At 43.0% G+C, this 24,922-nt stretch overlaps 1 protein-coding gene across 5 annotated transcripts in view; it reads left to right on the top strand.

The window, feature by feature from the left end:
- oxr1a (oxidation resistance 1a) overlaps positions 1 to 24,922 on the top strand; it is a 148,071-nt gene that overhangs the window by 82,332 nt on the left and 40,817 nt on the right. For 2 of the 5 annotated variants that reach the window (XM_030071767.1, XM_030071763.1), the window contains exons 4-5: positions 19,768 to 19,800; positions 21,465 to 21,547. In XM_030071767.1, the coding sequence (XP_029927627.1) occupies positions 19,768 to 19,800; positions 21,465 to 21,547 (116 nt within the window). Of the gene's footprint in view, positions 1 to 5,379; positions 5,715 to 19,767; positions 19,801 to 21,464; positions 21,548 to 24,922 lie in introns of those variants that run through there. The other 3 variants (XM_030071768.1, XM_030071765.1, XM_030071766.1) reach the window with 2 other exon arrangements.

Below are 24,922 nucleotides of genomic sequence, written 5' to 3'. Positions count from 1 at the left end.
CCAGCCTCTCGGGATGTCCTCAGACAGCACAGACACCCACGGAGGATAGATGACCATGAGCAGGGGCAGTGGAGGCGGCGGTGAAAGATAGCCTGCTCTGACGCCACTGGTCATCGATCACCACCAGCCACCCCGTAGAAGTGTTCTAAGAGAAGAAAACCAAGCAACAGCACAGGCTTGAAATGGTGCGGTGTTGGCAAATTCAGACTGGATGGGTCAACAGCACCTCAGCTTTCACTTCCACTAGACTTTCTCCTCTAGAACCTTAATTTGTGTTACTCTGAGCGACATTAAGCTGGAATACGTGAGCTCATTTTTGTGCTCTGACACAATGCATCTGTTGAGTGTTTCTGATGTGTGCAGGTTATTTTTTCATCTAGCAAGCTTGTTTAGTTGACGTTCCACATTCACTTCATATAATCCTTTTTTATGGCAGCAAAAGGCATACTTTTTGGATCTTGTGTTGGATTTTCTCAGTTCTGTGGTGACAAATCTGCCTCTAAGTGAGCAAAAAAGTCTTGGCCTGTGTTTCATGAATTAGGGCAGAGTTAGTAGGAAAAACCCAGATGCATAAAAGAACACAATTGACTGTGACAAGCGGCTTATCCTCTAAAAATAGGACAGTGTCTCTGATGTGATTATGGTCTTTTGTTTAGGGTCCAGTTTTTCTCTAGCTCCTACCATCAGGAGAATGGTGCGTCAGACCTGCAAGAACTGTTGAGCACAGATGAGTATTAGTTATTCTGTGACAAGGCTAGTTCCTATCTTGAGCACAAGCCTTGGCCCTTTGACACAGCACACATGACCTTATTGCAAAAGTCTTGTAGCCTTGGATGTGATTGGTCACTGTGACAGTGACTCTATTTCTGCTTTTGTATCAGCCAAGGCCCATGGGTGGTCTGGGTAATCGCAGATGTCCTTGATCTTTTGCCTATAACCACATGGGGTGTTTGATCTGTTGGTCATATCTGGTGGATGTGCTCTATTCAGTGTGCATATTAACACTGAGGAATATGGAATGCTATTTGCTGGCACTTGGTATTATCCAAAGTATGAGGAGAAACTTTTTAGTAATCCAAAAATGAGTACTGTTTTTTTTCTGTTCCCTGGTGATTCATAAGCTCTGGAAAAAGAGAGAGAACTGCTTCTGTAATTGTTTCATCAAAATTTATGTTTATCAGTTCACTTAAACAAGCCAAGAGATGCATTATCAAATGTAACTAATCACACAGCCTTTGAGCTGCAACAAGTTCTCATTTTCTGATTTTCAGGATAATGCTAATCGCCTGATTTCTCTATGCTAAAGCATTAGCATGTGCATCAGTTATCTACCACAGACACCAAGAAGATTTTGGTGCCAGTCCTCTAGTCACATATCAGCTAAAGTTGCCAACGGGCTAAGCTCCCAAAATTTTGGCAAAGCCTTTTAACAACCCCCAAAGTTAGCCACAATGTGGGAAATACTGAAGCGCGAACTATCCATTTTACAATCACAAATTTGTGTGATAAAAGAATAAAATCACACCAAGCTCACATTCATGTAAAATGTCTGGTTGCTTCCAGTGTCTGTGTGACATCATGCAGGCTTATGTAACCACAGTGTTCGGTGATTAACCAGCCCTATTCCTCCAGATGATCTGGTGATTCAGCTTGGCATTGTCACCCTCATAACAACTCCACACAACATTTGATTCATGTTTCCCTCATGAATATTTGGCTCCTGCTGCCAGAGCGAAAAACATGTTCATCTGTCTGTTGTAGCGTTGACAGCTTTTGAGAGCAGCACTTTCCCTATGAAAAAGCTTTGGAGAGGGAGGGATTTTCTGACAGGACTGTTTAACACCTGCAAATTCAGCCATTGTCTTGTTGCCTTAGCTGCATTCCTCCAGCAGCTAGCTGTTTTTATTGGTCCTCATGTTTTTTATGCATCCTGCACAGACTATTGGATAATAGAACAGAACACTTATGAAATACAGGACAATGTGTGTTTGTGTGCTCAGTCTTCAAACTTCAGCTGTACAACTGCTCCAAGACATGCCATGTGAGATACCATCACTTATGAGCAAAGTATCTCAAGGCTTTTCCATAGTCTGCGTACCTCAATGAGCCTTCACAATTACTGCACATGGAAATGCTTGTTTGTGTTTGCCAGCAGGTACATTGGTGCCGCATGAGTGAATGCCGCACTGTATTTATGTTGTTGTGATTTACGCTGTTAGCAGATAATGTCTGGGAGAAACGGGCGGATTGCGACTGTGTGAAAATGTGTGTGTGCATGTGTGTCCACGTGTTTGTCCCCCATACATGTGTATGCTTACAGGCAGGTGTCCGTGCGAAGGCTTGTATGTGCAGTATGATTATGCTCATTCTAGTTTGTATGTATGTTGATGAACAAGCCAGTGTGCAGCAGCTCTGCTTACGTAATCTGCTTGTGTATTCCACCCAGCCGTTGACAGTGGAAAAGGTGCAGTTCCCCAGTGGCCTTCATGTTTGTTGTTCCATAATGAAAGCCTTCCTCTTCTCAGGATTAGGCTGTAGCCTACCTGGCTCTCACAGGGGGAACTGCTGAGATTAACACTCAGTCCCCAGTGCCCTGCTCCCAGACACTGACAAAGCCGCACACACAAGACCTGCTAAAGGCTTTGGCTGGCAGCTGCTGACACGCTTTTTTTTTTCTTGTATAACAAGGCTTCACTGCTTGAAAGTCATTTAAACAGAATGATTCCCTGACTTGTGGTGTGCTTCCAGGTGCCAAAAGCAATCTCCGATCTGATCTTCTTAGAAAATTAATGTTAAGAAAGGTGATGATACAAACTTTTGTGCAGTGAGATCTCTGATCTAGAGTGGATCTTTTTGTCAGTTAGACAGAGTAAGTTGCTATCATGCCTGAAAGAAGACCTTTAATGACTTAACAACCATTAAAAAATTGAGTAACTTGGAAAACATTCAGAAAAGCATAACACCATAATAGATGCCAGCTGGCTGATAAGCTTTAGAGTCTCTTCAGGTCACAAATATAATAAGGAAGAAACACGAGCTCAAGTAGAACAAAGAAACTTACATAATTTCCTTGCAACAGAGACTTGCGTTATTAAATGAGCATAGTGGAAATCTTTTATTTTACCATTCCAAATGAACTTAAGCTTAATTAAAGAGACTGTGGAGGAGTCGGTCAGGAAAATAGACCTTTATAACTCAATTTGGCTGTATTGTTTTGGTCTCTGCAGTGAGAGAGTATATCTCTCACCCTATTAGGTTGAAACACTGTAGGAGAGAGAAACCCAGCCAGCCTCCCTCTGAGGATGTTATGGATGATTTGATGACTGCTGTGGGCTGCTGTACAGCAACACAGTATATCATGGAGCTACAAGGCCCCGCGGGGTGGCAGTGGGCCAGTCTAAGACCCATCTAAACACATTGTCCAGGTGCCAAGTGTCCCAACAGCTCCCTGTGCAAGGTCACGGAGGAACAGAGGGTCAAATGAAATCCCCTGACTGCATGTGCATCTAGGGCCATCTAGGGCTCCTGCATTATTGGCAGACTTGTTGATAAAACTGTTTCAAGTGGAAATGTGGCTCAAACATGTAAGATGAACTACTCTACTTTACATGTTGGATCTTTATGTTTACGAACAGTGTATAAGGTGATAATCAGTTGTACCTTGTGAACAACGAGCCAAGAAGGAGCATCCCAATTTTCAGATTGAGCTTGGACAAAAACAAAACAAAACTTGCCAAACTCTTGGTTATGACATGGCCGACATTTTGTTGTCATGTTGTTTTGTTGTGGCTTGTACCTACTTACTGTCATTGCTCTTTTCACTTAAACAGGACAGTATAGCCTGCAGTATTCATTGTAACCAGCAGATGGAGCACACTCAGTGTTGAATATGGCTGTGAGTCATTCTCAAATCACACTGAAATCACACACTTTTTTTGGGGTGGGGTGGGGTGGGGTGGGGGTTATTCTGGACTTAGGCACCAGGCCCAGACAGTATCAACCACAACAGGCCCACTCAACCTTTAATGAGTAACTGTCTTCTCAGTCTCTTGTTATATCTCAGCACAGTTATTGCAGCTAACAGAGAACCAACACAGTTATTTGCCCAGTCAGATTATGTCTTGCACAGAGCTGCTTATCTCTATAACATTTTCTGATGTGAATGAGGACAAAATGGAGCTGGTTCTCTCATTCTGAACAGTTCCTTAATTCCTCTGGAATAATACAGGATGTTTTAACTCCTGACTCCTTTCTCCCCCCAGTTTCTGGCCCTAAATGAATAATGCATCACAGTCTTTCCAGTTCACTACCTGAGTCTGCGGTCCAATTATTACACCCTGTTCTGGTCTGTTGGTTTTTCACTTTTCCACATTCATTTACCCACTGCAAAATGCCATCTCCTTCTATCTCTCACCAGATGAGCAGACATTTATATGTCACAGGTCTTAGAGTTCTCACTACGCCTCTTGAGTCGCATATGGGCACAGAAGTGTACTTTGGCTGCGAATGTGAAAGTCTCAATTTATTAGAATGTTATTATGGTGGAAGTCAGATGGATGTCATTCTCCTGGGTGCCATAAAGCCCGCACTTGACGGCTATGAAATATCCTAGCAACAGCCTGGAAATTGGTGTGGGTTGACTGGGGTTGCAGTTTTTATCCATTTATTTGTTTATAAAGATGGTTAAAAGTTCATTTTTCATGCCCATAATCTGAAATATAATAAATTGCACAAGAATAGCAGCCTTAACTCTTCAAATGAATTGGAAATGATGCTGCTGCTGATGATGATATTTTAACAATAATAATAATAATAATAATAATAATAATAATATCTGGATGAGAAAGCCGTGTGTGTGTGTTTCGGTAGTTGTTATGTAGCCTACTGTATCATTTCGCTATACACCACTGGAACTGTTGTTTTGGGATACCCTCAAAGAAGATCTCTCTTAATAAAGTGACATCCTGTGTTCTCACAATTCCCTCCTCCCTGGTGGTTCCCTCTAGGGGTCCAGTCATCAGAAAATGATGACTGAGGAATAGAGTAGTCTCTCTGTTGTTTCACTCCTTCTACTTGAAAAAGATTATTATGATAACAGGCTTTACTTCTTTATAAAGACAACAAAGATCCCGCTAGATGGGGTTGCTGAGGATGAAATAATATCAAATCTTGGTCTGTAATTGCAATATACATCCGTTTAAAAGTCTTAGACATTAAAAACGCTGGTTCCCGTAGCCCACTGCACTGTTACACCTGTAGCCCACTGTAAATGTAGGCCAAGAGGCTAAGCGGCTGTTGTAAATGGAGGCAGCCCACTGCTAGTTGCGTCGCACAGCTTGACTCCACTAGGGGCAAAAAAAAAAAAAAAAAAAGTTAGCAGTTGTTGACGTGTTTCAGATAGTTCCTGTTTAGGAATGTGTGCAGTCACGCCAGAGGCTTTTCACACCACGAGTTTGAGCCCGTTTCTTTTTGTCAACACTGCATTTTGTGCAATGACAACGGGGTTTATACTACACTGAAAGCGTGTCCTTAGCTAAACTGTGGCATTAATAGAAATATGGACTACATACTGTCTGTTACGGGCAGCAGCGCCAGAGCTGTCAGGGACGCAATCTCTCACAGGCTTTGGGCCGGACTGGAGACTGTCCAAAGGCAAACGGAGCCGATCCAAACTTCGACAGCACACAGCAACACCATCTCCAGCTCCAAAACAGGTTAGTTACTCCCCCATTTGTCGGTAGTTTGGAAATAATAGTTTCCAAGTGCTTTCGGCTGCCACGCTCTCTCTATGATAAACTCCGATACACGCTGTTCTCCAGAGCCTCACACCAAACTATGTCCAACTTTATGTAGGGCTCGCCTCCCTTGTCCGCAAACGTAAACAAACACACAGTCGGTGAAACATGCCCTAAAACCCCGTACCAACAGCCCTCCTAACTTCAGCAGCATCCCGTAAATCACGCACCATTTCTTTTAATGAAATTTCCAATTGCCAGTTATCGCCTTTACATTCGTCCATGAAGCTAACTTTACATTGAGGTGGGCGGTGGCGAGCAGTGTCAGCCTATTCTAAAAGTGGAGATTTTAATGAAAAGTACTGTTATGCACTGATTATCTTTATGCCGAATTCATCAGAAGTTCTCACAGGTTTGTAAAACATTCGTAATTATATTTTACGAGCAGTATGAATTAGCCGGTATTAAATCTCATGAGTTTTGACGGACGCTTCCTGCTGAAACAACTCCCGCTGCTGCGAGCTAACTTTCTGTCATCTGAGGCGTGAAATAGTGTGGTAAAGTTAGGTGTGGTGTTTCCTCCCAGCCGCTTGAAATTAGCCCAAAATTGTTAATATTGATGCCAGTGGGTTTTCACATCAAAGGACCTGTACTAGATGTGTGAATTTGAGTTACTCAAGGTGTACAGTATGGTTAGACCGCCTACTGAAATTTGCAGAGAAGTCCCACGGAATCTGCAGCTGACTCGATGTCAGCTGGTGACGGATTGATCAGTCAGCTATAGTAAACGATGGGGATTTAACTGTTAAAAAAAAAAAAAAACATAACAGGTTCTTAGTCGCCTACCAAGAAATGAAGAAGAAAATCGTCTATGGTTTCTTTATGTAGGCCTACAATATGGTCTGACAGTTGCATCCTTTATAGGAACACTGACTTGACACTGTACTGTAGTCCTGTGACTAAGGGTCTCCATGGCTGTTCACTTTTTTTTTCCAAAGTGATGGCAATTAAGCTACAGAGATCCATTAACATCCATACCAGATTCAGTTCATGTGCTGAGTGTTTTTCTTTGCTGCCAGTTGAGGCTGTTTTGAGGACACACTGGGAGAACAACCGAGGCATTACAAATGTTTCACATCAGCTAGCAGTGCATGCCCAGACCATAAAGCCAGTGTGTGAGCGAGTATACTCTCAAGGCTTTTCACATTAGCGTGTGTCTTTTATGTTAATGAAAATTGGGTTTGCATGTTTTTTTTTTCTTTCCATCTTGCTGTCACATTTAATTTATCATGAAAAACCCATCAGTGCCGTCTCTGAGTTTGAATTAAAAACGAGTCTATTGAAAAGAAAAGCAGAACAGAAGATAAGCTTTTAGGAGCAGACTTTATTATCACACAAACTATTGACAAAACACACACAGAATGCTCTGTGGAATTAGCTATCATTACTGGGCAATTTTAAAAACAGGATATTGTTGTGTGAGGGCACATTTTCACCCTGCTCTCCGTTTATGTACAGTGGTTGCAGCTCATGCAGAGTCATCGGGGCTCGGAGCTCAGTGGCAGGCAGGTTAATTGTTCGATCTAATTAGGACAAAGATTAATCAGATGCATGCTCTGCTGCTCTTGAAACGCCATGGAAGGCAGTTGGGTTCATTAGCAGTCCCTGTGCCTCTCTCTCCAGCACCAGAGTGGACTGTGGGGGCAGCTTCTGTCTGCAGGCTACGGCCCTGCTGAGGGGCAAAGAATCGGACTAACTAGACATGGAGGCAGGTAGTGTAAGGAGCATTTCCGACAAGCACTGCAGAAAAGAAAGTGGATGTGAGGTGCTGACAGTGGATTGGGGAAAAATGGTGTCATATCAGATAACAGCAGCAGTGTCGTTGTCTCCAAATCAGACATTTTTTTCAGAATTAAAAAAGGTCAGTTTTGTTATCTACTTTAAGATATTGTAGATTAGTCAAAAGTTTGGATTTTACAGTGTATTCATCATCCCAGAACTATTATTCGTAAAAGCCATTGCATTGTATAGCAAAGTAACCCAATAATCAGCTAGACAACTGGTTTTCTACAAGTTACAGACAGGCTGTTAGGCTCGTCAGACATTAACATGCATCTCATACGTTGATTTTGTCTGGTCAGATCAGATCAGCAGATGTAGCTGAGTTGTATTTGCATTTGGCATTAAAATGTGTCTACAGTAAACACCCAGCAAATTAACTTATCTTGCCCCCACCGAAATGCAGATTGCACTTTACCTGATCTTGTTATATTTACATGCTGTACAGTTGGCAGTTAACAGTTCACCTTGTTTATTCTTCGCTTTCTCGCTTTCAAGAGAGTCCTTTTTAAGTACTATGGAAGGTGTGTGCTGTCTTTTTTTGTTTTGGATCTGCTTTCTGGTTGAAAAGATGTATACAGTGAGTTTCTGTGCAGGTGGGCATTGTTTGAAGATTGGCCATGGCATTCACATTTGGTCGTTAATGGGGTCAAATAACCACCTCTGAAGTAGGGGTTGGCAATATGGCAAGAATATCCTTTTTTTCTGGCAGGATCATGAAATACGATATGATCACGAATCTTTTTAATGCTGACACACTATGGGCAAAAGTATTGGGACACATCTTCTAATCATTAAATTCAGGTGTTGAAAGCTGCCACAGGTGCCACAGATGTATAAAATCAAGCACCTGCCCATGCAGTCTGCTTAAACAAACATTTGTGAAAGAATGGCTCGTTCTAAAGAGCTCTTTGAATTCCAGTGGTGCTGCTGAGGCACATAATGCGTAAAAGTGGCCAACGCTCTGCTGACTCAATAACTGCAGCACTCCAAACCTCCTCTGCCATTAACATCAGCACAAAAACTGTGTGCAAGGAGCTTCATGGCATTGGTTTCCATGGCCGAGCAGCTGCATGCAAGCCTTACATCACCAAGCACAATGCCAATGCAAGCAGTGGAAACGTGTTCTGTGGAGTGACGAATCACACCTTTCTATCTGGCAGCCTGACAGATGAGTCTGGGTTTGGTGAATGCCAGGAGAAAGTTACCTGCCTGACTGCATTGTGCCAACTGTGAAGTTTGGTGGAGGAGGCCAGATAACATGTCACTGCATCAGTTACCTCTTTCCAGCGCTGAGGCTGATGTGCTCATGTGAGATCCCCTTCCAGTTTCACTTTGGCCATGCTCGTTGGGCTGCTTTCTTTTGAGGCGGTTAAAAAGCTTTGTGTTATTGCTATCCAACACACCAACCTTGTCTGAAAACTCTGCAAATAGTGTTAACTGTTTATTGGCGCTGCGTCAATATTGGAAAATCAACACCAGATCATTCATTAGTGTTGTTGTATTTACTTTAGGAACCATCTCTTCTGCATTGTCAATCATGCTGCTCTTTTTGTAAACAAAAAATGGCAGTGTCAGAAATGTAAGGCTCTACCTACTGTTTGCTATTATTGGTTTAATTGGTCTGTCTCTCAGGGAAGGTGCAAAACAGACTAGCAAATAGCATGCCTTGAGGTTTGACTGAGAAAACCACTTTGAACGCGTGTGTGAGCAGTGTCAGGACATTTGAGGAATGTGCAGTATCAACGCAGCACAGTACTGACAATCTCTCAGTAAAGGCAGATCGTGGAGATATTTTAATCGCTCACAAGCTGCAATTGTCATGTCACACACCCCTATTCTGAAGGGTGTGTCCGTAATCAGATGTTCCATGCTTCTTTGGTGCACTTACACCTGTGTTTTACGCACTTGCAGTATCTAATTCCATTCTGTTCAGCTAGTTTTCCTGTTAATGCCAAGTGTGGGCTGTATAGAAAGGCTGGCAATGTTGCAAAGAGACAGAATGATATACCTACAGGTAGACAAAAAGTATACCCATACTCAGAAGATAGTAAGGAACCGCTGGAGACAGCAGCAGGTATTAAGTCATGCACACATACAGAGCTAAGAGCATAAAAGGCTTTTGCACTGAGACAGTGATACATGCCTCAGCACAACATGCTCCTGCATATCTCGCCCCATTCTCAACTGTAATAAATCAACTGCACATGACCCTTTCCTCCATGACCTGCAGTCAGCACTGATTGAACAGAGAGGTGTGATCGTGGTCTACTTTCTCTCCTCTGTGTGATCATGGTCTACTTTCTCTCCTCTAATTTTATTATGGAAGTCAGTGGGAAAAAAATGAGGCCAAAAAATAGAGTCCATGTTCTGTTTTCACACACAGGCATGAATGGAGAAATTATTTGATGTTTGATGTTTTAGTTTTTCTTAGAAGACCTTTGTCATCTGTAAGATCCAGGTAGTCCTTGCTGCTTCAGAGTTTTGAAGCAAAATGCACCCTGCAACATTAAATTTTAAGATGTCGTGGAGGAACCTGAGGACTGTCTGGCTGAAAAAAAAAATGCCTGAAAAGTCATATTCTCTTGCCTTCCATTATTTTCACCTGTGCACAGCCAGTGAGAGATAATTAAAGGGAACCTGAGGCATGTGTGGCTTAGCTTTGGGAGCACAGGGATACTTGTCTTTTGGTGTGCATCAAAATCCTGCTGACAGATTCAGACATGACTCTGGACATTTTCATCCATCTGGATCCTGACTGTATAGTCATTAGGGAAAAAATCACATGAAGGTGTTGACTACCTATATGTTAACCGCAGATGGTGCAGCAGTGTTACTCTGCAAAGGCAGGATTGTCCCCCTACCATCGAACTCATTTTGACATGGGTAAGGCCGACCCACCTCCTAGGGGTGTTACTTTAATTACTTGTCACTGTTGTTTACATTTATCCTAAAGCTGACGCTAAGTCTGCTGCTTTTGTCAGTGTGATTCAGACACTGCGGTGTAATCCTCCACTCATCACAATAGGTAATTTTAATCACTGTAATTTCAAAAAGTCTTTGGACAGTTTTTTTTTTTCTCAGTGTGCAACTTGCCCTGCTCACTGGGCACTATTAGACACTGGGCCTCTGTTATGGCTCTGTCAAGGGAGCTTACAAGTCAGTGGTTAGATCCCCGCTGGGATCATCAGAGGGGAAACTAGAAAAGAGCCTTCTTTATACAGGAAGTTACAGTTATTTCAACAGACAAAAGTTTCAACAAAGCCACATAATGAGCACAGATGAGTACTGAGGAAGTCCAAGGGAAGGTACAGTACTTTAGACCTTCTTTGAGACAGCTGCGTTCTCATTTTCACAATCACCTCAGCGTCAGAGAGCATCTTGCCTCCGGAAACATGAACCTGTTGCTCTCAAAGCCAAAAGCAGCAATCCCAGGGAGCTAAAAAATTTCAGGCCTGTGGCATTAATTTTCATAGTGATGAAAACATAAGAGAAACTGATTAAAACTATCTGTACAATCAGTTAGATAATACATTTGATCTGATATATTTGCGTATAGGGTACAGTGAGGAGTTACTCTACTTACTCCACCTGCTGTCAGCTCTGGGATGGATCAGAAATCCCTGCAATGCTCCTCTTCAGTTTTTCCTCCAGTGTTTAAAGCCGTCCAACTTCTTTCACAGAAGCAGAGACGTGGACATAATCAGTGGATAGTGCACTTCCTTACTGACAGATCTTGAGGTGTTTGGGTTAAAAGTGGCTTCCTAGAGCAGCTCTTTTGATCCCCCGTCTCCTTCAGAGTTTTGTTCTTTCAGGACTCATGTACATTTCCTATTCTAATGAGTGATGCAGCAAATGTGGGGACATTTCATCGAATTTGCCGATGACCGTCACTCTTGCAGCAGGCAGGAAATGGACATGGAAATGCTGATGACTACACTATGTGTCATTCAGAGCAATGAATTCTCTCGTGTGTTGAATGTTCTCAAAAATGTAAATATTTGAAGACTGAAGGATAGCAAATTCTGCTTTGAGACGAATACATATGCAGTCTGCAAAAAGGTGTTTATTTACCCTTTGAAAGATTAACTCTTTTAACATGTGTGGTAAAATAATAACCTTGGTGTTTTGTTTAATCTTTTCACATTTTGTTTTGTCTGGTTTAGCAGCTTGAGCTTAAGCAGTGAAAATAGACGGAGAGCTTAGTAAAAAAAAAAAAAACAACAACAAAAAAACTAGTAAAAATACTGGCAAGGCACCGCTAACTGAAGTCTTTGAAATCGATCTGGTGAGGAAGACCAATACCATCCTCAATTGTCCTCGTCACCCCATTAGATCACAGTCTGAGTTTATACCCTCTGGCTCTTGTGTTCGAGCGCCTCAACTCAGGAGTAAAAGAACCAGACACTCATTTATTCCCACTGTATCTAAACTGACATGAAATGATGGACTGTAGCATCTCCTGCCTGATTAAATACTTTGGTTTTTGCACTTATAAGCGTCTTTCTATTCTATGATAGAAGTATTGACTTTTTCTGGTTCTATTAACTGTATGGCAAATGTATGGTGGAAATTAGTTTTGTCTATTTTATGCTACTTTTTGCATTGACAACTTGATTATTTTGATATGCTTTGAAAATGAAATCTTCCAGTATTTCTGATGTGCCAGTATCTTATGATTGTTAACATTATTGAGTAAATCACCTTTCAGCTCTATGTTAAGTGCTCTATAAATTAAGGTGATGATGATAATTATTGTTACTATTAATTTTGGAAGCTAAAATTTCAACACACATAATTATGCACAATCAATTTTGCAGACCAAACAAAAAACACTTTCTTACATAGAAGTAGCAGTTAATTTGCTTCTAACCCGTTCCTGGTGTGTAGTGTTGTGTTTTGATCTGTTGCTGTCTGAATAGCTACTGTGTGCATAGTTTGCTGATATGAAGTCGAGATATGGTGTAGTTAAACATGCAATGCTGTATCTTTTACAAATCATCTGTAGTCAGTTCCAAGGAAATATTTGCGTTTTCATGAAGTAACTGTTTGACCTCTGATGTGAACTCAGCTCTTATCATCCATTGATTAGTATGGGCTGCAGTGGCAGCGTTATTTGGTTTATGCCTGTTGAGAGTAAACATTGAAGTGACAGACAGGCTCTCACAGGGTCAGTTATTATCTCCGCTCCGTCAATATCTGTGAATATATGACTAAGGACTCCTATCAGGTATGTCTTTAACTGTGATTTTGAAGATGTACCTCAACCCCACATCCAGTGTGGCCTCAGTCAGAAAGCCAATCTTTCAGTTAAATCATGAAGGGAATCTCATATTTTCTCCCTGACTGAATTATAATTCTTCTTGGCCTGCACTCCTGAGCTTGCTATATTGAAAAGGCTAAAGATTTGGTACTAAACAGTTTGTAAGATAAACAAGCTGTGTTGCATTGCTGAGGAGAGAGAAGGTTTATCATGTTGTCAAGTCTCATCCTTCCTGTGTGGTAGTTAGTCATGCAGATTGATTTGAGGAGACATCACCTTCATTTTTCCCCTTGATCTCTGCAGACTTCTCTGACTCGATGGAGAGCAAGCTGTCTGTGTTGGTGATACAGCCTCTGCTGCTAGTTGGCCATTACCGACTGTGGTTTGAAAGGAGTTGCACTTTAAAGACCACTTTAAACTACTGTGACTCGTAGCATTTGATAAAAGCTGCTGACTGCCTTTATTTAATGCACATTTTACTGTGAATATATTGTTTATGAATGCATAAATATTATTTCAATATCATGTCTGAAAGAGAAAAGAATGTGGCTTTCGTGCAGTGTAATCCCTATGCCTGCAATTGGCAAATACACTAGCCTGTTAAATCCTGACTCCTGAGCAGGACCCTTTGCTTTTGGCTCGATAAGAAGATCTGATAATGCAGAGTTTGTGTTTCTCATAGCTGAGCTCATCACTTCTCTGGCTATTGATTGGAGGTGTAACCTGAGAGGTTAGTGTTGCTGCAGAAATGCAGAGTGCCTGGGCTCCAACAGGTGACGTAAACAGATCAAGACACACTTTTGCACCATAAATGTAAGTGAAAAAAATTGTCTGCACCGATTCTGTGCTACAGTTTGTTTTCTGTGATGTGTTTTCTCTAATGCCAATAAAAAGGCTGTTTCATTAATTGAGGGTGCTTACAGAAGAATCATGGGTGAATATTGGTCATTCACGCCCTTTTGCAGGGCGTACTTTTAGATTATCTTATTAGCAGTTTTGACATGCTGCGATGGGGATGAATCGTAGCATTGTTCTGGAGGCTACAGTGAACATACATTATGTATCATCGACATTGATCCAGCCAGTGCAGAGCTGGACTTCAACCATACATTCATCAAATCCCCTTTTGCCCCCCAACGTTGACTTGCTAGAGAAATATTGCTCACAGCGCAATAACCCCAACGCCAGTGGATGCAGGAACCATGGTGTGATTAGAGGGCGTGAAGTCGGGGATAATGAGCAAAGTCTGAATGGATGTGACACCAGGAATGAGCAGGAAGTCAGGCCCTGTACTCGGACCATGCCTCCTGGTTTCAGCTGTACACTGAGGCTATGCAATGAAGTGTTGTTCAGTATATGTTCAGTGTTTTCATGTCAGTGGGAAACTATTGCAGGCACACTGCTGATACCAGAGGTTGATCTTTGCTATAGTTCCAGGACTATGGGACATATTATGTCCTGCCACCACAGAACATGACATGCAGGATATAATGTCATCATGTTGGTGTCTGTCTGTGTGTAGACGTTTTTTTTTGTGAACCCAATAGTTCAAGAACAATACATGAAAGAAACTTCATACTTACACCACAGGTACCTCCTACAGAGTAGATGATTAGATTTTGGAGTACCTTGCCGCCTAAATTTGCATATTAATGAAGAACAATTTGTTCTCTTGAAACAACCATAGTAATTCCTTTAAGATCCTGAGTTCATATCAGTACCACCCACATGTTATGTGAGGATAACAGTATGTTGGCATAGGAATATTTGCTAATTAATGTATTAATAATCTTAATTAGTAACCTGATTAGCATAACTGCCCATGTTTAATATATGATGATAATTGTGGCAGGACATGATAGATAGATAGATAGATAGATAGATAGATAGATAGATAGATAGATAGATAGATAGATAGATAGATAGATTTACTTTATTGATGATCGCAAAATTCAGATCAGATCAGATGCCTCTTCCTATAATTCACAGTGGTCTGTTTGGGAATAATTCCCACAAGCTGAATGTAATGCAGACACATTTTTGCTATTAGTATTTTCTTTCTTTTTTTTTTGTAACAATATCTTTCCTGCACCGGATCGGTCACTATGGTAACAGTCATTTGCACACTGTCAGGAATATAAATTGAAGTGTGTGTTTGTGTGTTGTTGATATCTCCCAATGTCAAGAATCTGTAGCGATGCACTCAAAACCACCGACATGAGTGGAACTTGATTTGTTGACATGAGGAGAGTGTTAATGAGAGCACAGGGCAGATCCAGTGCCTTCTGTTACAGTGCGGACACATACACACACATACACACACAAAGTGCTGCATAAGCAAAGTTTTCTATACCAGCTGAGTGGTGTATAGGCTGGTCTATGCAGGCTGGCAGTGTTATATAGAGCTGAGTGGTGTATAGGCTGGTCTATGGAGGCTGGCAGTGTTATGTAGAGCTGAGTGGTGCTGAGAGTGTTGGCAAAGGGATGTTGCCTGTCACTCCGTGTTCTCTGTGTTTAAGTTGACAGCTCCACCTGGCCCATGTATATTCATTATAATGGAAAGAGTGAGAGTACTGCTAGCACCACAGCACAGTAACGGCGCAATAATGACCTGTGTCTTGATACAGCGCTGTTAATATTTTCTCATTTTTAGTCGTATCCCTGTGTAATATCTTCTGAGAATGTGAGATTTTTGATTAAGTGGGTTGACATTTGCAGTGGTTGCTTGTTAATAAGTTTAGCTACTTATAGATAGTTTTAATCATGTGATATGATGCATTGCTTGTAAAATCATGATTCCTTGTCCTTCCTGCTCTATATTATAAGAGCCAAAGCCTAAGCCTACAATCACTTTCTTTCAAGCTCTATGAATTTAAAGTATATAAGAAGTCCCCAGAAAAAAATAAATAAATAAAAATGGACTTGATAAGCTTAAATGTCAAGAGAAATGTTCTGTCTCACATCTGGACATAATAGACTAGCACGGCTGCTTGTGTCTGCCTCCGCCAGGTCGACCCCCACCATCTCACTGCACTCAACACGCTTTAAATCTCACTCTTGCCTTGTTTTTCCTTTAAGTAATTGTCAGTATTAAGTAAGATAATCCATTTACATGTTGTGTTGCCATTAGGGGCTGCAGTGAGGACTGCGCTTTTCTAGCTGAGTCGTCGTCTACAGCCAAATATGAAGTGTGTCCCGGAGTGTGAGATTACTCTGTCTCCAACATGCTCTCTGTAGCATTCGCTCACAGTTGCTGGCACCGTGAAGACACACTACACACCATTGAAAACCCACTTTACGCCTCTCAGCTCTCTGAATCATGACACATGAATACTTTACTTATGATATATGATACTAATCTCGCAATACATAATGCATTGGCTCCCTTTACACATGTGAACAAGACCCATAAAACCCTGAAGTTCTCCGAGCTGCAATAAAGTTGAGCCTAACAACGTGATGGTAAGATAACAGCTCTACCAGTTTGGCTTTAGAGCTGTAGCTTGTCACTTCCTAGTATACAAAATGACAATAATCTATCTGCAGGCAGGGCTTGCTGATCAATACTAGTGACCTAGTGACTCAGAAATAACTCATCCCAATGACAATAATGATGCTTGTGATGCTCATGAGAAAGATGTGTTATTCTGCATCATTAATACATTTCCTCTTACCCCTTTCTTTTGGATCTATGCTCTAAATAGCTAGCTTACTCATTCTATTGTTATAATGTGACTTTAAATGCTTTAGAAGCCACCATAAGTTGTGCCAGAAAACTGCCAGTTTTGTTGGCCGAATAAAGTTAATAAAAGTCATAAATTACTTAATGCCGCTTCAATAACTGGCATTGCTATAACTATGCTTCCTCATTCTGTTTGAGGAAATCTAACAGCCGAAGTCCTGGCTGCACAGATTGTTGACTATGTGCATTGCGAAGTGCTAATCCAAAAAAGCAGTCTGTCCTCCCTTCCTCAGCATCCCTCACCAAGTTTCTGTGAAAGTCTGCAGCGGCATTGCACTACTCGTGCACCGCACCTGTTCGCCATGGCTGTGGTGCAGAGTACTTGCCTCCCCTGCCGTTGAGGGGCTTTCTAAAAATAACAACCGGGGGGCCTCCATAGCCAGCAGGCAGGGAAAACAGGGGAGCAGAGGGAAATTGGCTGATTGTGTGTTCTGTCAGACCATGAGGGAATGTTCTCACATTTGTGTTGTCTCTTGAATTCCCTCCCCGCATCAGTTCGTCATGGCTGTTTACAGACTGAACGAACTATATTTTTAGCAGCAGTGATTCATGCTCAACAGATTGCATAGGTACAGAACACTGTTTTTAGAGCCAAATACAGAACAAACTAGCCTTTCCATTTAGCTGATGCTCTTATCCTGAATTTCTTGAAATAAATAACCAGGTTCAGTTCAGGCTCTTGTGCACAGATGCTTTGTTAAGGCACAGAATGTCTGATACATGCTCATTTGCCGTGTAGAATCTACTAACTTGCGCCTGTCATTTCGTCTTGTTCTTGTAGTCAAAGCCACGTATTAAAGAAGACAACTGTGCTCCTTGGTACACCTGTAATTAACATGAATATATACAGACTATGTCTAGATATGACTTAGATATGGATTATCTTTTCTTTTGATATCCTCTCTGGCCAGTCTAGACTGCATTTACACAAGGAATTTATGTGTTTTTTCTCTATTCAGTCACAATCTGATCACTTGGGACACATTTTAATGCCAGACGCAGAGGGGGATCTGTGTGGTATTGCAATTCATTCTGACACAAACACATCAAGCAGGAACTTCATTTTCAGGTCCTTACAGGACTTCATAAGATCCTCACAATGCAAAATCACTACCTGATAATCACTGGCTGAGACATTCTGTACAGCTGTTGCTATTTTTCATTGATGTTTCTGATCGTGTGAGAAAGCCAGAAAGAGCGAGCGGAAGAAGTTGATGTGCAGGGCTGTAACTGTGCTAATCACCCGTCAGTCCACTGTGAGGAGATCTCCCACTCCACTGCAGGCAAGCCCCTCAACCCTATGCTCACCAAACACATTTGAGGACTGACTAAAGACAGCTGTAGGACCATGAAGCGCTCTCCCACCATTTTTATATGGAGAACATGAGATAGTTCTTTAATGACCCATTTCTCTGGAACTTTTTCTCATGTCCCCAAGCAGCTCCTTCTCAGAAATATATCACACAGAAGAGAATCTCACTTTTTTTTCCTGACACACAGCCCTGGATAGACACATTAGACTGCAGATACACATTTGATTATATCTGTGGGCCACCGTATTGGAAGATGTTTCTGTTTTTGATTCATATTGAATTGTATAACTGTCAAGATTGTACATGGTGGGATAACAGCGAGGGAAGTGAAGCACAGTATCGTGTAGTCATATATTTTCTAATTGGGATCATCGCTAGTGAAGGAAATTATGGTGGAATTAAACTTTTCCTTGTTTGCTGGAGGCCCCATGGAACTCAGCTTGGTTGCAGCATGGCTTGGTTTCAGTCATGCATTTTTTTTCCACAGTTCGTGTTGCTCAGACAGGCACCAATCCTTGTGACAGTTTACATCCCAGCATGTAGAGAGGCGGTCTTTGTTTTCCTGACACACAGCAGCTCCTTTCAAGGGCCAAATCGTACAGCTGGAATCACAGTTGACCTAGTCTTGTGCTATAATTCAAGCCATTAAACAAGCCAAATAATGTGCTCTTTATGGGAAATAGCAGCATTAACATAGCTTAGATTGTGTTAACTGTTGTTTTGGTTGAACCACAAATTGGATAACTAATGACCTTGAGTGACCTCTATTAATTTTTTTTTTTTTTTTTTTAACCTCAGCACTGTTTAGCAAAGATAACTGCATTTACTTTATCTGGATTGGCAGTGACCACAGGCTTAATTCTCCATGGTTTTTCAGCACAACCTCTGCATCTCTCAGTGCTTCTCATGCAGCCATTTTGAGCATGTGACACCACGTTGTCTCCGCAAAGCAAACGTCGTACCAAACGTTGTCTGAATACATGGAAGTTGGCTGCAAAATTGTGGATAACCATTTTCAAAGTCAAACTTTTCAAACATGGAATGCTAATCGATTAGCTAAAATAAACAGGCTGTGATTTGTGGATTTAAGAAGTAGCTTTGTACTAAACAAGCAGGGCTTATTTATGGACAACAGATGCTCCTGGTTTCCTGTGGAGTGGGATGAAACTAGAGTCTTTGTTATTGAAGCTGCCCCTCTGCTGAGCTTTGCTGTGTGTCTAGAGTGTGAATAAAATGCCCATTTCTTGTGCCACCATCCATGGTGAGGTTTAATTTTAGACCAATTACTGCATCACCATGTGCAAACACCCCTGCAGCTGCTAATGCATATCACTGCCGTTCTGTTTTCCCCTCTCTCTCTTGTCATACTCTTTCCCACCCATCATTCTCCATTATTTGGGAATCTGGGGCATTTGAGCACAATTTTGTATTAACACTGATCACACGCAACCAGTATTGGTTCAGTGTTTACGAAGTGCATAAACCAAGCTGTGAGGAAAGAGCCAAACACAGTGGCGCAAGTCTTTATTGTTTTTTTCAATTCTATAACTAACAAAGCAGACCAACACCTCCACTGTTTACTGACTCAGTCAGGTTGCATGTGGTCCGCTGTACTGCCACAGCCTGGAATCCGATAGAAACACAATGGATTACATTTCATGAAGGCATCGCTTTTATGTGTTGCCATTTATGTGTTTTGCTTTTAAAATGTTGTTAAATGAATTATCAATAAAAAAAAAAAAGAGTTTGAATGTACCCATATTTTAGCTTCACTGAAAGTTGCCATCTTTGTGTTGATTTAATTTTCACAGTAAAGAAGTGAATGGATGCATGCTCACAGTTTGTATGTTTTCTCATTGTGCTGTCTTCGAAAAGGACTCCCTACCCTAGGCTTTCGTGGAGCCACAGGTCAGTTTGTACATATAATTTGTAGTGTTTTTTTTTTTTTTTCCTAGACTGATATTTATACCTGAAGTAGCTCTGATTTCCCCTCCCTGCTGCTCCTTGCCTGGCAGTCTTGAGCCCCAGAAATAGCAGTACTGGCGTATGACTCATGTTTTTAGCTATCTGTGATGCTTGATGACAAAGACATGGCAAAGGGACTTATTAGTCCAAAGCATCACTTAGAAAAGCAAAAAGCCTAAGCAAGACGTCTGAGGACATTGAGTTGATATGGATCCATCTTGAATTTGTCACCCAAATTCAGAATGACACCTTGATGTTATTCTAACTCCTAGATTCAGTCTTGGATATAGCCCTTATCGCCAATGCCATAGTACACCCCCGCCCTCACCCACCCACCCCCTGAGGCAATACTGTACATTCTTCAAGCCCATTTGCCCATGTTGCTGGTTCTTAGCTCTATACCCTAGTCAAGCACGAGTCCCAGCAATTCTCTATCTCTATCTTCTCCATTCCCAAGAGTCTCCTTCTAGTTTCTTTCATCTCTCGTCCTGTCTTCTTGTGCTGTCTTTCATCTCCTGGCTCTACACACCATCCACCCTCTGCCTTCATCCCCATGCCTCCTCCTCCCGTCCTCCCCAACCCCCCATTCTCTTCATGTACCTTCTTCCACCTCATTCTGTCACCATTCACCCTCAATTTCTTGGTCCTAAGTCTCATCTCACCCCCTAAAATCCCCTATTTTCTAGCCCTCATTAAGCATTGAGCCCCTTCCTTTTTCCTCTATCTTCTCTCGTGGCCCCACATCATCCTCTCCACCTCTAAGTGGTTTCCTCTTTCCCACTATCCTTTATCAAACTCTTCATCTCCAACTTGCAACCCTGCCAGTTTTCAGACCATTACTTTCAAGCCTGACCCTCCACCACCTTCATTCTTCTGGAACACAAAAACATTGAAAATGGTAATGTCCCTCAGAAAAGGAAATTTAGTTGTGTCCAAAAAGCCAGAGCAATCCCATCCCTCATCTTTAACCTTACATTTTTCCTCTTACCCGCAATTTTTTTCTCTGCAATCTACGTATCTTCATCTCCATCTTCCAACCCCATCTCCAGATCCCTCTTTTCCATTCTTCATCCCCCATTACTTGGTTCACTCCAAACCCTCCCTTCTTCTCCATCCACGCTCTGGTTCAGCCCCCACCCTCTCCCTTCTCACCCCCAGATCCCACCCCCCTCCACGTCCATCTTCTCCAAACAAGTCCTCTCAATTCCCGCCTCATCCTCAGCAGTGCCCTGATGGAGGTCAGCCTGCTCTCTGTCTGCTGTGAGAGGCAACAGGGGGAAGGCAAGGTGAACTGCACTGAACGCCTGTCATTGCGCTGTGTGGTGGGCTAGGAGGAGAGAGAGAGAAAGAGACAGAAAGCAAGAGGCACCGCGAGAGAGAGCTTGGGAGAGAGCAGAGGGGTAGAAACACAGTGAGAGAGAGAGAGCGCAGGAGAGAGAGAGGGAAAGTGGTACAACGCTCACAGCTCACATTGCTGGCTGGCTGGCTGGCTTGCTCACTGTTGACGAATGAGCTGTCTACCCACGGGGCTGGGAAACGGCAGCTTGTGACAAGCTGGGGAGAGAGGAACATGAATGTAATGCGTACCTTGCCTCGCTTGCTTTCAGATACCGGCCAGAAGAAGACCCCAGAGAAGAAGGATGGGAGGCGCATGTCGTTCCAGAGACCCAAAGGGACCATCGAATATTCTGTGAGTAACGGCAACGGAAGCAACTCATCTGCTTGTGTGTGCGTGTTTGTGTTTTTGCCGCTATTTCTGCTCCTTTCTCTGTGGCGGTGGTGCTGCTGCTGCTTCTGCTGGTTGTTGGCTTAGCTCTGACTAGGTTCAGGCATATCCTTAGCTGTAGCAGCTGTGTTTGTGGTGCGGCATGTTTGTGAAGGCACCCTGCCTGACCATGCTTGGTATCTCATTAGTGAGGGGGAGAAGCATTTTCTGAATTTTGCCAGTGTAACACGTGTGCCTCCTTCAGCAACTGTTTACATAAAGAGGACGTTGTGTGTGCACACAGGCAGGAAGGCTACAGGAGCTGTTAGACAACCGATTGCACAGACCAATGTGGATTTATTCTGTTATTAAAGACATACTGTGCAACAGCACAATCCTCAGCCTCATTTTGCATGTTGACATGAGAAACTGTCGCTGCTGTGTGCATTTCTCCAGTTGGACAAGAGCAGGACAGACAGGGAGAACCGCTGCTGGCAGGATATGTATTTGTTTTTCCATTCGTTTTCTGTGTCACCTATCAGCAAGCATTCCACCACTGAGCTCGCTGTGCTCGCGTATGACCTTCCAACTGCGTTGTCATTTCTATTGATTTAGCTGTTGTGTAGGAGAAGGGGAGGGGAGGCGAGGGAGAGAGGGAGAGAGGGAGAATGAGCAAGAGAAGAGTAGCGAGAGAGCTCCGATTCCCCAGCTTGAACTGAAAATGGAGCCTGTCTATGCCTTGCCTGGTTGTGTTCTTGAAATGACCCTCAAATCCAGCTGCAGTCAGGCTGCTTTTCCTCGCCTCTCCGTGGCAACAGTGGGGAGTGGGATTGCTGTGGCTGAGCTGTGGCGGTTGTCTGCCTTTGGAAGAGAGAGGTAGGGATGAAGGGAAGGAGAACGGAGGAAACAGGGAAGGAAAGGAATAAAGGACACATATTTACACCTCACTAATTTTGGCGTTTGTTGACGTGTCTCCTCACCAACTCTTCTCCCCATTTTTATTTGTTTCTGACTTTCGGAGTTGCTCCACTTTCGTCCAGCAGTGTGGCCTCTGCCAATACCTGGCCTCTTCGGCTGTTGCTGTAGGCTCCTGGAGACACTGTAGGTTTTGTTGTGATTGGCTCCCCTCCCCCATCCCCAACATCTCTAGCGTCACCAACACTCCACCACCACCTCCCCACCCACCCACCTGTCCGTCAGCCAAGACCTTCTGATTGACAAGGCCCTTGTTTTCCTCACTTGTGCACAAACAGCCTGCCCTGTTAGAACAGGAAATTTGTCAGAGCCAAAGCACTTTGACATGGTTTTGATGTGGGCAAAAAAGGCAAAGTGTGAAAGTGAAAGAGACAAAAGGTGATGTCAAAGCAAAGTGGGGAGAAATACAGAGCGCATGGAGAGTTTACACTGGGAAAACAGCGGATTCCAGGGGCAAAATGTCCATACCTTAATCACATAGCAGAAGTAGCCATCTCCCTCTGCATCTCTCTCTCCCTCTATCTCCACCCCTTTCTCCGCACCGCTGGATTGCTGATAGTGTGATGGAAGGATCAAGAGCTGCTGATGCTCGTGTCCAGCAGCTTGACACGCTGCAGCAGCACAGGGCAAGCAGGCCAAGGCCCTCGGAGAGTGTTTAAGGTGGTGTGACCGACCATCTTTGTGTGCCATGGCTGTCTCTTCGCTCCCTCCTCCTCAACACTGTGAGTGACACATGGCAGACAATGTTCCACCGATTGAGCAGCGGCTTTATCTTAAACTCATCTCGCGCGCTCAGGGCACGGCCAGCAATGTTTCCTCATTTCGTTTTCCAGCAGATAAGTTGAGAATCTGTCACCCAGTGCCCACAGGAAAAAGGCGGGTTTCCTCTCATACTTGCTTTATCAACAGAATATCTCTCTCGCTCTTACACTCTCTCACTCTCTTAGTCTCTCTCTCTCTCTCTCTTTCTCTCCCTTTCTCTCTCACTCACTCTCTCTCCCCCACTGTTTCTTCCATCTCTCTTCCATCCTCCCTTGCTGTTTGTCTATCTTTCTGTCTCACTCTTCTTTCTCACTTCTTTCATATTGAGAAATTACCTGAACAGCTGCAACCCATCTGCCTAGACACTGATAACACCAGCCCATTCAGCCAAGTCCAGCCATTGGCTGACCTGCATCCAATTAAAAAAGTGTTTGAACTCTCCAGGAACAACAGTGATAGATGAGGAGATGGAGAGAGACAGACACACACAGAGGCAAAGAGCAACGCCGAGGTTAGGGATACAGGGGAGGCTTTTTCTTGCTGCCAATTGCCTGAGAGGACGGCCAGTCAAAGTCAAAGAAAATGAAGGACTGGGGAAGCGGAGGCCCCACATACTTATCGCCAGACATCATTTTATCATGCCAAGGACACAAACCCAAATTGGGCTGCTATTTTGGATTTTGTGTGAACACCATGGGCCCACAGGGATATCCTGACCAGCAAAGTGTTGCTGATAGGTTTAGTGTTGCGCTTCATCTATGCAGCGTAGCCCTCAGACCTTTCATTATATTTTGTTTAGTGCTACTTCTTATTTTTGAGAGAGTTTTAAGGGGGGCAGGAATGTCTGGATTCCAGTGGCAGGAAGTTGAAAGTTGGTCCTCTTCTCTGGCAAGATGTGAGGGTTAGTCAGTCACATTTTCCAGGAAATGTCCAGTCACTTTAACATCATGTCTAGATGCAGATAATCGCCAATTTGCATGCTTTATAAATGTCTCAATTTACTGACTGTATGCTCCAGTTGTGTCACCATTCCACCATGGTTCAAGAAGGTGCTGGCCAGTAATGAGTGTGGTTGGGTCACTCAGTGTCGGCCCATCTCCATGGATTGATTACTGCTGGGCTGTTGGGCCAAGAGGAAACACTGTGGGCATTAGAAGAATTGCGAACATTAGATGAGTCATACACTGAGTGCCAGGTGTGTGTGCACATATGTTCACACAAATATATGCATTCGCGTGCACGCATCAGCAGCAACAATCTTAACTCCACATCCTCCTGACAATCAGTCACCCTGATTGCATTATTCACTGCTGGGTAGGAGTGGGGATCCCACTGTTTCAGCGCTTTTGTGGCTCCCTGTCTGAGAGGAAGAGCAAGCCGAAGGAAGGTGGAGAAGTGATGGGGTGTGTACATGAGGGGAGGGGGGTCGCACTCTGGTGGAGGAGAAATGGGGAGGAAAGGAAAAGGAGCAGGTGAAGGGGAATGCATTAAGGGAAGAGTAAGAGGAAAACGGATAGATAAAAGGCATGGAAGAACAGCTCAAGCGGCTGCAGCTCAGCAGCCGATTACCTTTCAGTCACATTCACAACACATTTACAATGTCCCATTTAAACGAAATGCTCC

The sequence above is a fragment of the Myripristis murdjan genome, chromosome 16 (genome assembly GCF_902150065.1).
Source record: "Myripristis murdjan chromosome 16, fMyrMur1.1, whole genome shotgun sequence".
NCBI lineage: Eukaryota > Metazoa > Chordata > Actinopteri > Holocentriformes > Holocentridae > Myripristis > Myripristis murdjan.
The sequence above is the reverse complement of the archived record's forward strand: the minus strand, read 5'-3'. Positions and strand labels throughout refer to the sequence as shown.